The sequence below is a fragment of the Trachemys scripta genome, chromosome 2 (genome assembly GCF_013100865.1).
Source record: "Trachemys scripta elegans isolate TJP31775 chromosome 2, CAS_Tse_1.0, whole genome shotgun sequence".
NCBI lineage: Eukaryota > Metazoa > Chordata > Testudines > Emydidae > Trachemys > Trachemys scripta.
In genome coordinates this window covers 216,235,935-216,251,227 of record NC_048299.1, presented here as the reverse complement: position 1 = coordinate 216,251,227, position 15,293 = coordinate 216,235,935, and the positions used below count along the sequence as shown (strand labels likewise).

Here is a 15,293-nt window from a genome sequence, read left to right as displayed (position 1 = left end):
CCAAGACATCTAAAAATCACAGGATATTTTGAATGTTTTGGCTGTAGTGACTTGTCCAAGTTCACAGAAGTATTTAGAGTCAGGATCAGAATCAGACTTTCTTGGCTCCCAAACTTGTTTTTGGACCACTAGACTATGACCCACTCTCTAAAAGCAGGAAACTTGTGCAATTTTTATACTACTTTGTTCTGAGGATACATTAAAATTATATTTTGCATCTAGAAATGGAGGATCACATAAACATAAATCTTTACTAGTGTTTGTTTAATTTGAAGCTTTATAAAAATGTGGAGAATTCAGTGTATTGCAGGGAATATCACACTAAAGGTATCATTCAGTTATAAATTTCAATTCTGACAAACAAGTGTATTGCTTCAATTTATCTGACACATATTTATGAAGAGCTGTAAATTATCAGTATGTTCATTAATAGTTAAGATTTAGGATGGGTTACTGCTTGTACAGTACTAATCTTAACCAATCCCCTCACTGTTTTTTCAGATAAACCCCTAAATTAGTGTTATGATTCTCTTTGTGTACCACTTGCATGAAAAAGCCTTCCTTTTAGCTTTAACCTTGTATAGCTAAACAAATCTGATGGCCCCTCTTCCAAACGGATAAATAGACACTGAAACTGAATATTTTTAAAAAAGCAATTGTGGAAATATAAAGTACAGTTTGCAGTACATGTTATTAAGAAAATAGCATTCCAAATAATGAAGACATTTAATGTATTGGCTTACAGACCTGCTGCAGTTGAAGCAATACACTTCATTTGTAGATGAATCTGTGATTTCTACTTTTTCCAGAAACCAGCCACTTCCTATAGAAGGAAAAAAGAGAGCAAGCAGACATTTAATATAACTTAAATGCAAACAAAGTATAGAAAAAAAAGTTTCATTTTCCAGTCCTTCTGTTATTCAGCACTATCACATGTATCCAATATAAATAACAAAACTGAAACACAGATAATCCAAGTTATTACCAACTCTTCTTCATTTTTAAAGAACATTCCTTTGACGTTTTTGACAGAAAATAAAAAGGTAAGCTTTGATTACATCTCAAATCATTTTTTTCAGCACTGAAAGGAGCAGTTAGTAAGTTAAATGAAGCAGAGTGCACAGCCATATGGCACAAATTCTTGAAATTAGATTTTGCTGGTTTTTTTTCCAGTGTGAAATGTTATCTAAGAACACACTACATGGCTAATGTATTTTGATCTACATTAGCTGCCAAAGTAATAAAAAAAAAAACCTGAGAGAATTTGTAAGTAGAAACAATTTTTAAGGAAATACAATGCTCTTAATAAAGCAATAGGAAAACAAGGCTTTTTGGCTGATATTTTTTATTTTTAATTAATTTATTTAGATTTGTGCAAACTAACTGGTGAGTACAAATGTTTCTTATATCAACATGTTTTCAGGACCAATTCAGAAAATCACCCTATTCAGGAGAACACTCAAAGATGTGGTTAACGTTAAGCATGTGTATAAATTCCACTGAAGTCAATGGAATTTCAATGGAGGCCTATGAGCAACAGAAGGAGATTAGGGAGTTCATGATCTTCAGAGGTGAAGAACGCTACACATTAGACATAAGAACAGCCATACTGGGTGAGACCAAAGGTCCATCCAGCCCAGTATCCTATCTGCTGACAGTGGCCAACGCCAGGTTCCCCAGAGGGACTGAACCTAACAGGTAATGATCAAGTGATCTCTCTCCTGCCAGACTTTGAACAAACATCTTTCAAGTTTTCATTATGAAAGTTTTCATCTTTAAACAAACTGGTGCCTTTTGGGAATGTTTTGCCAAATGGAGAAATATCTGTGGTCCTGCTCCATCGTTGATTTATGCCACAGCACTCTTTGTTTCATTTGATATTACAGTGTGAACACTGCTTTTACAGTAGTGAATACACCACTACTATTTTGGTGTTTGTTCTTCGGAAGTTGGGTTTGACTGTAGAAGTATTTCATGTATACACTTGGAAGCCAAATAGAAAAAATACTATTATTTGTTGAAATTGTATATGGGTGCCTCTGTGCATAATTTGTATGTTTTGGGAACAAGATACAATATTATAATCCTTTAATCTGATTTGTAGAACCATGGACAGAGTATAAAAGAGGACAAAAAATCCTTTACAAAATATTTTGCAGAATCTCACCTATTTGCATAAAAAGGTCAAAGCGTGCCAAAGTTTCTTATTGCTCATGAATGGTTATTAACTGATAACTATGTAGAACCTAGGATATAAGGATGCCCACATTCTCAGTCTCCAGTTCCCAAGAGTCACTTATAGAGATAGTGAAGTACTTTTGGTACTCTTCTAATTAAATCTTCTGAATTGTTTCATATATCACAGACACTACTCATAAGATATGACATTTCATGGAAATCTCTGACTCATTGTGCACATTATTAGTGATTATTAAAAATCTCTCTCTCTCTCTCTCTCTCACACACACACACACACACACACACACACACACACACACACACACACACACAAAGGAAGGCATTTTTGCTATCCTGGAGAGTTTACAGTCTAGGGCTTTACTGTTATCTAGGGAACTCCAATTGACTTCAATGAGAGTTTCATGCTTGGGGGGCTTGTTGAGTCAGGGCCTATATTAGACAACATCAACAAATGTAAGACAGGACATGGTGTGGCATTTATGTTAAAGGAGGGAGTGGGGGTTACAGATAATGTGTAGCAGAAAGCAAGTGTTCTCTTTGGGGTGGGAACAGTCTTTTTTTTCCTGTGTTTGTACCTCGCCTAGCACAATGGGGTCTTGGGCCAGGCCTAGGACTCCTATACACTATGGTAATATAAGTAATAATAATAATCATAAGTGTTGCTTGAAGAGAGTTTTAGGGAGAGATTTGAAGGTCAAAGTTAGGGAGTTAGGTGGATGACAACACAGCGACTGTTCAACGCACAGGGGTCAGCACTATCGAATGTGGCGTAAGGAGCAAGGAGACAGAGAGGAAAGATAGTCTTGTTGTGGAGGTGCCGGACTGAGATTCAGAAGACCTGGACTCAATTCTCTGGCTCTGCCATGGAGTTCTGTGTGAATTTCCCAGGACCTTAGTTCCCCATCTATAAAATGAGGATAATAATCCTTCCTTTCCTTTGCCAGACTTGTCTATTTAGACTAAATTATTTAGGAAAGGAATAATGTCTTACTGTGTGTGTGTGTGTTCAGCACCTAGCACAATAGTAGCCCAAGTTCTGCTGGAGTCTCTAAGCTCCACTGTAACACTATTATTAATAATATTAAATAAAAAGGAGCATTAAGATGAAAGGTTGAGGGAGAGAATAAACAGCAGGAGGGGGAGTAGTGGGATTTTATTTATTATTGATATTTTAATAGATATGTTTTTTCAAACTCCAAATTAGCCACCAGCCCACTCTGATGAACAATCACTGCAAAGTTTCCAGGTCATATAGCTTCCAAAAAGATAATGATACAGTGTTGTGTGGGTTGTGAATGAGAGTTAGCAATAAAGGTCCAACCTTGGAGTCAGCAGGACCTGCCATCATCACAGATTTGTCCAGTGCTTCCTAGTTATGATAAACTTGTGACCTCTTTTAATGGCCTATGTGGTCAAAAAATGTGAATTTTATTTGGCTCTTTAATTAAAGCATTGGGATCAATATCAATTGATTTTTGTCACATCAGATAGGGCAGTTTTAGCTGAGCGATCTGACCAGAATATCTCAGTACAGATTTCTTAGATTCAAGCTATCGGTTGTTCTCTGATTCCAATTTTATATTTCTAGTGTACTTTTTTTTTTTTTTTTTACTAGGACTGTTAACTAAAGCAATATAAGTTCAAGACATTATATCTTGCGAGTATTACTTCTTTTGCTTTGTTAACTTTTGGTCTTATGGAATACTAATGTTGCATAGTTAAATATGGCTCTCTCTGGTGCGACACATTGTCTTCAATTCAAACTTCTAAACAAACCAATTTTTACATTTTCTCCCTCTGATTTTTTTAGATAATGCACCAAAATATAAAAATGTTTCAATCTAGTCTTCACTTTTAGGGCTCAATCCTGCAGCATTTAGTAGGAGTTTGGGGTGAATAATGACTGCAGGATCAGACCTTGAGAGATGCAGAAGTATGCCAATGTAATAGGTTTCTTTTATTAACCATTGGCTAGATCCTCAGCTGGTGTAAATCAGTGTAACTCCATTGTCTTGAATGGAGTCACTGTTGCTACATGGATTTACACCAGCTAAGGGTCAAGCTCTATATCAGTTGTAATGAGTTTATAGGCATTTTCAAATGTCAAGCAGATCCTTAAAATCTATATTCTGCTTACAAACATATTTAAAACATAGAGAGAGTACTTACCAAATCCTTTCCCATCATGGCCAATTTCAATTGAACGCAGTCTTCCTAAACTCTTTGTCTTAATCTTGAATATGTCAGACTTCAAAATTGAAAAAAAGGCAGCTATTAAAATGTAATAAGTCAAAGTCTGGAAAGTAGCACGCTTGCCTAGCTCAGTTTTGAGACCGTTCAAATGTAACCGAATGGAAGAAAACTAGATGGCTGACAATACAAATGCATTACTACTACTAATGTAGGTCTTTTGGTATAGGCTTTGTGTTGCTAGTTTTCCTTCAGTTTAACATGAAAGATGTACTACTCAAGTTATATTTGAATGATTCTTACCCTTTTATTGGTTTTCACACACAAGAGAGATGTTTCTGCTTGGTACATTATGAATTGTCAACCAGATAAAGTAATAATACCTTTTATTATTTTTGGTTTATGATACACAAACATGCCTCTGAGAATATAAAGATAAGTGATTTTTATTCTGTTTACTGTCAAACCTCTCAAATGCTCCACATTTTGGTTCAAAATACGGGTTTGTTTCATATATCATAGGAAGGAGAAACGGCAACTTTTTTCATTAAGGTATTTCTCCGAGAAATCAAAAGGCAACCATGGCACGCATCTTTGGGGAATGCAGTTGGATTGCTCCAAGGTTTTCCATCTATCTGATCCCATGTCCCAGTGGACTATGACAACTGGTGAATGTTACTAAATCTGCAGGCACAAGCAGATTCTTTCTCTCTTTGCTCCTTCTGCCTGCAGCAACAACTTTTCCCACCTCCACTAACCCTCTGCCCATGGAGGATGCTATATGGGTGAAGATCCACCAGAAGACATTGGCAGGCAGCATGGCCAGAGCTACTCAGGACAACTGTAAGTGAAGGAGGTTTGGGATGGTTGGGAGTTCAGCTACAGAGTATGAGATAATGATTTAGGACTCAAGAGTAAAACACCCAGACTAGACTCAGTCATCATCTGTCAAGAGTCATTAAGGAGAAAATCTGAGAAGGGAAGATATTCTATTTCCTGTTTCATAAGAAGCTCCAAGGCGAGGCATGATTAGCATGACACCAAACAGTTCAAGGTAGCCTGTCCGGTGGACAACTGGATCTATGCTTGTGTGGTATTTGCCGATGTAATGTGTTTTAAAAAAAAGGTGGTGGGGGGAGGGAGGGAATAATATTTTATTCATATATTTGGTCATGATTTAGATACTTTGTGGCTATGACATGATATGGATTTTCAGCTTACTGTAGCCAAGCATCTGACAATGGCCTGGAGTAGAAGCACATCAGACTCTGACTGGAATGCATGCTGTCCTTTTATCTAGTTAAAAATAGTTAATATTTGTGGCTGACAGGATTCTTTACAGTGCCAGGTTCCATGACAAATTTGAATGCTGGAATTTAGTAGGATAGTATACTTCCACCCAGCATGCAAATGCAAGTACTAGTGTTCCAGATTTGCATAGCAGCAACACACACACAAACACTTTGTATTTATGTGATGCCTGTAGTAAAGTGAGTTCATTCAGATGCCACAGCAATGGGCCTAAGAAACAGAAAGGCCCCAGAGGCACTTAGGGCTTGTCTACACTACCAAGGGTGACCAGACGTTCCGATTTTATCGGGACTGTCCCGATATTTCCTTGTTTGTCCCGTGTTCCAACCGACTGGACAAACAAGGAAATGCTCCGGAGCCCAGAAGTGCTCGGGCCCCCCCCCGCCTCCTCCTCCCCCCATTGGCTCCCTCCCCGAATCCCCGCCTCTTCCCCAGGCTCACCATTCCTCCTCCCTCCATGAGCTCTGGAGGGAGGCCCCGGAGATGCAGGGGAAGCGCGGTGCTATCCCGCGGCGGCCCCGTGGCGGAGGCATCGGCAGCCCAGGCCTGTTTGTTCCCCTGCAGGACCCGAGTGGGACGGGGGTCTGGGGCCTGCTGCCCCCACTCCGGGGCTGCCGCGGGATAGCACCAGCTAGGCAACCAGCCCAGACATGACTGGCCAGAGGCTGGGCGCAGCGTGTGCGCTGCTGGGTCCCCGCAGCAGGCCCAGGCTCGGGGGGGGGGGGGTTTGGGCCCGGGCGCCAGAGCCGCAGCCACAGCTGCCGAGCTTGGCCATCGGCCGCTTCCTCCCCCTGCGACAGTGGGAGCTGCAGCAGCGGCTGCTCCTGAGTCCCGCTGCCCAGCGCTTGTGAAGGAAGGGAGTTTTGTTTTTTTTGCCTTGCCCTCTCCCGCCACGTTCCCCCCCCCCCCCCGTGTCCCGATATTTGACTTGGATGATCTGGTCACCCTAACACTACGCACGGGGTCGATCTAAGATACCATGTTTTCACTGCGGTAAGTCGACAGCTGACGCTTTCCTGTTGACTCCACTTGCGCTTCTCGTTCTGGTGGACTACCAGAGTTGACGGGAGAGCGCTAGACGTGATAATCGACCCCTGCTGAATTGATCACTGCCTGCCGATCTGGTGGGTAGTGTAGACATGCCCTTAGAGTCACTAGAAGTAAGAGATTCTCCACTTCTATTAGAATAGAAATCCTGGAATAGCTACTGTATCACATGATCATTCTGGTGAGGAGATTAAAATGCAGGATTGTGTTTGTTTTGGTGGTTTGATGAGATTTTTTTGGAGACTTTATCAAGGGTTTAAGATATAATTTCTAGTCAAACACTTAAAGATGGCTGGGGTCATGTCTCATTTAGTGACTTGGAAAACAACAGGAGACTGCAGTTCTTTAAAAGTCCTGACCATGAATGACCTGTCCAATCTGGAGACAAACACATCACACAACATAGACTCTGCAGTGCTTACCTTTCCTCTTTCAAAAGGATCTTGATGTTCCAATGGTTTAGTGAGCTCAACTAATTCAGAGGAGTCCTCATCCCCAAATAAAATTACATGCACATTGGCATCAGTTCCTGCTCCCTTCTTGTCACCAGTATACACTTTAATTATGTATTCTACCAGACTTTCCGGGGGGCTTTTTTCCTTATTTAAAGCGTGATCTATTTCATTTTTGAGTTTAACTCCTTCCCTCCTCACAAAAGATACTGGGATCTCTCTCCTTATTTCAGGTTCATGGGCATCCATAGAGAACACTCTGCAAGGCAAAACCATATATAGTAATGTGAAACTGTAGTATATTTTAAGTTAGGAAAACATGAATTTCCATCTGAGTGCTAAAGAGAGAATCTAGCATGAATATTTTTGCTAAATACCCAGTAATTAACATACTATGTAACAAAAGTCGCTTTTGATCAATTGCCTGATTTATGTTTTTAAGATTAGCTTAAAAGGACCAAGCTTACTCATTCACTTCAAATATGTAGACAGGTTCTTGTTTTAGTGCTTCCTTCAAATGTAAAGTTTTAACATCCAGTTTGCAGTCTACAAACAGAAACAAAATAAAATTAAGATACTCAATTGTACAGCCAGAATTTATGTGGAATCTGACAATGATATAGTTATAGCATTCTTATTATACAAAAATATAGCTTCTTAGTCAATCAAAATACAACTTAACTGCCCGCTTAACAAATTTTGCACCATTATAGCTTCCCCTATTGAAATGGTCTAATTGCAGGATTATCATTCTAAACGTCAACTTTCAAGTTTAGGGCAAGATTGTTCTCTGATCCTAGACAGATTTGCAAAGGCATCAGGCCCTCCCCACCCCCTGGATGGGCCAGGCAGGTCTGATTCTGAGCATGACTGGGTGGTGGTGGGAGAGCAGAAGCTGTGTGTGACGTTGTGCAGTCTATATGGTTTTATAAAAACATAATAAGAAGTGAATATAATGTAACTGGAATATGCTTCATGCAAAAGGTCTCTTGTAAGATATCATTACAAAGCTTATAAACTACTGAGTATGATCATCCTATTTGTATAAATGTACCACTCTTGTATCTAAAACTAGAAATATGAAATATAACTCTGAGGGCCTATTGTAATTATGCAAAGTGTGGGCCTTTAATAGTGGTTTGGAATCTTGATGACTCTCATTAACCAGGACCATTGTCTGCAGATGGCTCTGTTTTACCTGTAAGTCTTCCTGTATACGTGTGTGCTGGCAAGTGGGTAATGAAGTCTTGCAGTGACATGTGATCATGTCACCTGACCTGGAATCCATCTTTAACCTGGTGCTTTTCCAGTTGGGGGGGGAGTGTGGAAACCCAGAGGGACAAAGGGTTCCCGCCTTATGCAAAAGATATATAAAGGGTGGAAGAGAACAAGTAGAGAGAGGAGCCATCATGAAGAACCCCCTAGCTATCACCTGAGCTGGAACAAGAGCTGTACCAGGGGAAAGAATTGTACGCAGGCCTGGAAGGTGTCCAGTCTGGGAAAAAAAACTTACTGAAGCATCTCTGAGGGTGAGATTATCTGTATTCAGTTTGATTAGACATACATTAGGTGGCAGCTCCCAAGGGGGTTTCTGTGAATCAACCCGTCACACTGTGTATCTGATACTCTCCCTGCAGGCAGTAGTTGAGGAGTGCTCCCCGTACAACACCTAAGGTATTGGCCAGACAGGAGGAGTGAAATGAGTTGCATCCCAAAAAGGGATGTTGCAACTTCCCACTCAGCACAAAAAGGGAGAAGAGGAAGGATTGAACTCTGAGTCACAATTCCTTCCCAGGGCTCCTGCTGTGACACTGAAGCTACATAATTCCCATTATTCAGGCTGAATTTATTGGCTCTATTTAGCTTTTAATGATTAAAATATATTTTCCTCCCTTTGTCCTAGTTCGGTAAACTAGGAATCCCAACAGCTTTAATGATCTTAATAAGGCCACTAAGCACTTAGTCCAAGGATGATTTTATAAACGTAAAAAGCAACAAAGAGTCCTATGGCACCTTATGGACTAACAAACGTATTGGAGCATAAGCTTTCGTGGGTGAATTCTAGCACTAACCATTAGACAGACAGTGCTCCCCTCCCTATCTTTTCATGAGCTATATTTAATATTTTCCTAAATCATTTACTGGGACAACAGAGAATTTGCTTCATTTTCTTTTCTTGGGAAAGGAAACAGTTTACTTCCTTGATGCAATCAACTATGTGGTCTTTAGTTCCTTGGATTTTAGCTAGTCAAGACCTAGATCTTTGCCATGTCAGATTAGAACCTAACAACAGCCAGAAGAAATCACTATGGACCTGATCTCACAGTGTGAGCACAGTAACCCATTACCTTCAATAGAGTTTTGCCTGTGCAAGGTCTGCAGGACCAGACTCATTGGATATCAGATGTATCTAGCAAAAAGTAACTTACTTGTTTTGCTGCTGATGGAGAGGACAACTTTATGCAGTTCTCCCAGGTCAACAGCATCCATTTGAGCTGTAAATGACTGCAAAAAACATTATCCAATGATACAATCGTAAGATACATTCAATTCACTATATTATATAGGAAGAAAAGAAACAAAGATTACAAATAGAATATAAATGAATTAACTTAAGGGGAAATTTTCAATAACTTTGAAATGAAATACCTCATTGTCCTCTCCTTGCTGGGGATTCTGCAATGGCCAGCAAAGGATTCTGTCTCCTGTGTCACCATTGATTCCACACACACACACAGTCACAAGTACTACATTCCTCTTGTTCAAAACATTGCTGGAAAACACTGTTACATGATATGTAATCACTGCAAGATCAAAAGGAGAGACATCATGTCACTACCAAAAAACAACTTTCCACAGGTATTTAACATTGCAGCAACATACTGTCTGCTGACATAAGACCATTCAAAAATTGATAGAGATAACAAAAAAGTGAAGCAATCAAACTGTTTCCAACCTTTTTCTTAATGTTATTCTGCAACTCCCTTTGGCAAACATTAGCAATTGTCATAAACCCACAAATGAATGGTCTGCAACTTTTGGTTAAAACAATAGACATGTGAGTTTAATTTGCCTTTTCACATGGTTAAGGACAGCACTCACATTCTGGAATGAATAAATAGATCCTTTTTACCTGGGAAATACACAATGGGTAAAAAAAGGTCAATGATATTCAGGCTCCTAAATCACTTAGGTGCTTTTGAAATTTTTACTGCATGTGTTTTGGGACTTGGATATAGTCAGTATGGACAGTGCCTGAGTACATTTTAAACTGTTTGAAGTTTATGGACCAGATTCTCGACTAGTGTAAATTAACAAAGATCCATTAACATCAAAGTGGCTATATCAAGTTACACCAGCTGAGGATCTGGCCCTATCCATTTACATTTTCTTAACAGAACTAAATTATATTAAATTACTAGATATTCAACTCTCTTCAACTTTCAGTCACACTGTTTGCTACCGCTCCTGCACTACTAGAGAAGCAGATGTATCTTGTTCTTCCAAAAGGCTTTTGTAGGTTGGTGATAATAGCTCAGATTCATCAACCCCCTTCAGCCTGCTGGCACGGAGTGGCCACCTACATCCTTTGAAAGGCGAATAAGACAAGAGGCTATCCAGGTTCAGGTTGACCAGCAATCATGCTGCTTCCTCTGACAGCCTCTATGTCTAGTGAACTGTAAAATGTGCAGGGTTCTCTATATGAATCAAACTTTGCACAGGTCACACCGATCTAGCCTCACACCTGGTATACAGGGGTCATCTTTAATGGTGAGGAAGTTCCATGCCTAATGGATAGCAGCATCCCCTCAGAAGAATATATCAGTAGATTTCATAATCCCATTTTATAACATGTATCCCTTTTAACAATAAAACATATAATTTAAACAATTTGAAATAACTGTAATATCTTCAAAGTGCGGTTTATCTGATGCTATACTTATGGTTCCAGAACTGCCATTTATCCTCATTAATTATATTATATTCAAAATAGTATTTATTTGATTGCTTAATTAATTGGCAATGTGACAATTAGCCACTATTGGGATTGGTCACCTTGGGTGCAGGAATACCTGTGTACTTCCCCATCTCACCCACAGACCAATGTGGTGGGAGGAGCACAGTTAGGTCTAAAATGGAAAGCAAGAGTTGATGTTAACTATGGAGCTGTCCAACCATAAAATCTGTTATACTGGCAGGAAGGAAGAGAAAGCAAGAGACACAAAGAACATATGCATTAGGGAGGGGAGGAGCATGAGCAGAAAACAGCCTTCCAAGGGGAGCAGTGTGAGCAAAAAACCTAACTGGCTTCAAGACTGAGCTTGATACATTTATGGAGGGGATGGTCTGATGAGACTGCCTACGATGGCATATAGCCGATCTGTGACTGCTAGTAGCAAATATCCCCAATGGCTGGTGATGGGACACTAGATGGGGAGGGCTCTGAGTCACTATAGAAAATTCTTGCCTGGTGTCTGGTTGTTGGGTTTTGCCCACATGCTCAGGGTCCAACTGACTGGCACATTTGGGGTCGGGAAGGAATTTTCCCTTAGGTCAGATTGTCAGAGCTCCTGGGGTTATTTTTGCCTTTCTATGGAGCATGGGTCACTTGCAGTTTTAAACTAGTATAAATGGCGAATTCTCTGTAACTTGAAGTCTTTAAATCATGATTTGAAGATACCCGTACCTCAGCCAGAGGTCAGACTAGATGGTCCCTTCTGGCCTTAAAGTTTATGAGTCTATGATTTAAAAATATGACAGAGATGCAGGGCTGTTTTGCACAATAAATTCTGTATAACTTTGTGCATCAAGGATCACTTTGAACTCCACATGTGCTACCTGCTGTGGAGCTGTTTAAAGCACTCTTGGACATAAAAAGGGAAAGACTTGGGGGGAAATGTGCTTCATGCTATACTAGCTCTCTGCTTCACTGTGATTACAAAATATATTTACAAATCCCTCCTTGCAGATTTCTGAGGCATATGCAGAAACAGATAAATACAAACGAGATGCAGTTCTTACCTGGAGAGTTATCAAACAATATGTTCTCAAAAGAGAGTAGTAAATATTATATACACACATAGAATATACTCTGTTTTATATAATAGTAATAATACTACCATTTGTGGCACATCAGAAGAGCTCAAAGTGCTTTACAAAGGAGGTTAGTATCTTTATGTTACAGATGGGGAAACTGAGGCACTGAGCGGTGACATAAGTTGTCCAAGGTCACCCAGAACACCAGAGGCAGAGCTGGGAACAGAACCAAAGTCTCCAAAGTCCCACTCCAGTGCTCTCTACTCATAATTCCACACTGCCTGACTGTGTGTATATATATATGACTGACTGACTGATCTCTAAAACACATAAGTGTGTGTATATTATCCTGAGTGCCTAGATATTTTTAATAACCATTTGGATTCTGTGTATAAAAGGTGAAAATAACTGATCTTATTCTGCATTCCTGCAGAAATCTCTGAGAAGTATGAAGTCTGATTCCAAATTATGGCATTTAAGCGTTTAGTGCTAGCCAAAGCATTCAAGAAAAAGAACAGGTGATCATACTGAGATTTCTCACTTAAAGTTAGGCATGTCTGTGAGCACCTTGCTGAATCATGGGCATAAGGATGAATAAGGTCAATGGAAGGACTAGTATTGAGTTTAATAGGCTTTGGATCAGGTCCTTAGTGAGCGGACTTGGTGTCTACACTTAAATGAATGGATGCTCTTCTGAATAAGAACTAAATACAAACTGATTAATATTAAATAAAAAATTATTTGGCCTGTTTGTTTTGCCAAGGGTATATTTTGATAAATACTAAATCTGAGGAAGAGCTCTGTGTAGCTCAAAAGGTTGTATCTTCTACCAATAGAAGTTAGTTCAATAAAAGATACTACGTCACCTACCTTGTGTCTCTGGGACCAACATGGCTACAACAACACTGCAAACATTTGATTTTGTGTCATTTGGGACTGTACAGGTACTTACTATCTCACTTGTAAAAATATTAAAGGGTGAAAAGACTATTTCAGATTAAAAGATCCCTTCTGCTTTGCTAAAACAAAGATGGTGCCCATAAGACAAATTTTGAGCTAATTTTTAATAAACATAATTATTTGGACTGTACAAACATAAGAAAAATAAAATCACTTGTTAGAAGGTGAGCTATAATAAGTAGTGTTGTTAGCACCACCAGCAGCAGAACAAACAGAGTAGAAACAAAGAAAGGAACATTTCCTAATGCTGTTTTATATGACTCATAATGTTCATAGGCAATACATAAAAATATATTTCCACTGCACACCTTATGGTACAGAAATTAGGAGAAGTGAATAACGTTTTCCCTAATAGATATATTTTGAATTCTGATCTAGATTTTATTAAATGAAGACAATAAAATATCCTGCTTTTATAAAGATTTCAGCTGTATTATTAGAACTTGTTAACCTTCTGGACCATTCTACCTCTTTAATATAGATTTATACCTACCAGAAAGTGCTGCTTTTAATGGCCACTCTACAGGGAGCTCAATCCATCTGTCTCCATTAAGAGAAGAAGAAAGTGTTTTATTTATGGAGAGACTAAAGGTATCCAGGGTTGCTGTGTTCTGCATTTTAAAGTGATGAAGATACAACTGGGATGTGTTATTTCCCAAACTCTGAAGCCCAAATCTCACTTTATAAAGCATCCCTAAGTCAGATGGGAAATGTACCTAGGAAGTAACAAAACAAAAAGTTAACATCCAGAATGATTAAAAAAAAAAAGAGTGGGATTTTCAAAAGTGCTCAACAGTGGCTTAATTCTGCTCCCACTGAAGTCAATGGCAAAACCCCCATTAAGTTCTAAGGCAAAAGAGATCAGACAACAGAGAGAGCTTTCTGAAATCCCATATTTATCCTTTAGTGGTAGGGTGACCATACATCCTGTTTTGGCCAGGACAGTCTCTTTTTTAAGCCCTGTCCTGACTTTTTTGGCAAAGTGGACAAATGCCCACTTTTGTCAGAAAAGTGGGGTGCGGTGTGGAGGAACATGCGGTGGGGAGAGGGGCGAGCGAAGATGCCAGCCCCATGGAGGGGGGAGGTTGGGCTGGAGGCAGGAGGAGGAAGGATTCCAGTGCATGTGGGACCAGCAGGGTTAGAGTGACCAGTGACAGCCTAAAGCAGGGGGCCAGCAGGGTTAGAGTGACCAGTGGCAGTTGGGGGGCACCTTTGGTGAGCAGCTGGGGCCAGCCGCATGAGGTGGCCCTAGGGCAAGCACCTGGGGCCAGCCCCATGGGAGTGGGGGGCTTGGGGCCGGCACAGCATGGTGTCCCATTTTCCCTTTGGGAAATATGGTCACTCTATTTAGTGGTGTTCCTTATATGCTAATAAGAAATCAGTCCAGACTCAAATTCAAATTACATACTGTACTGTCTATTAAATGTAAATGTTTAATGTTAATACAAATTGCTTGGATAGGCGTAATTAATTCTGAGTAATTGTTGACAAAGAATATGCTTTATAATTATGAGCTCTGAGAGTATAAAAGAAAAAGAAACACAAATTAATTATGGTATTCAAGTTAAAGGTCCAATTCTGCTCTTCTTGAATACCCAAAGGAATGCCAAATTGTTAAGAAGGTGGGATATTACACTCCCTATTTGCTGATCTCTATATAAAAGCAATTTCAAAAGAGATGCTAAAAAGGTAGGGAAATGTATATATATTTTTACATCAGATGTTACTTGATCCTCAGCTTGACGGCGCAATTTGTTTGCCATGGTAATTGGGTTTGACTTGCCATTGCTTCCATAAAAAAACATGACCAAGTTAGAAATATTCTTCACTGACTTTTCAAATTCTTCTGTTGTTTCTTCACAGAGTTTTGTGAAATAAATTCTCCATATGCCTTCTGAACAAATGAAATAAGGAATGTGATGAAGGAAAGACAGATTATAAATATGTTTTTCCTTTTATATGTTCACCAAGATAACCAAAATAAAATTTATAACAGGTTCATTTATTTTCATTTTAATTGGGTATCAAAATTATTTAGCTGTACTTTGAACAACTAATAGGCAGGTATATTTTTTATTTCTTAATATTACACAGAAG

At 39.4% G+C, this 15,293-nt stretch overlaps 1 protein-coding gene across 1 annotated transcript in view; it reads right to left on the bottom strand.

The window, feature by feature from the left end:
• Positions 1 to 796: 796 nt before the first annotated feature.
• The window catches only part of RP1 (RP1 axonemal microtubule associated), a 258,679-nt gene continuing 244,182 nt past the window's right edge, over positions 797 to 15,293 (bottom strand). The window contains 9 exon segments of the mRNA XM_034759443.1: positions 797 to 823; positions 4,369 to 4,410; positions 4,412 to 4,447; positions 7,170 to 7,458; positions 7,667 to 7,745; positions 9,629 to 9,704; positions 9,849 to 10,003; positions 13,690 to 13,912; positions 14,912 to 15,090. Coding sequence (XP_034615334.1) covers positions 797 to 823; positions 4,369 to 4,410; positions 4,412 to 4,447; positions 7,170 to 7,458; positions 7,667 to 7,745; positions 9,629 to 9,704; positions 9,849 to 10,003; positions 13,690 to 13,912; positions 14,912 to 15,090 — 1,106 coding nt within the window.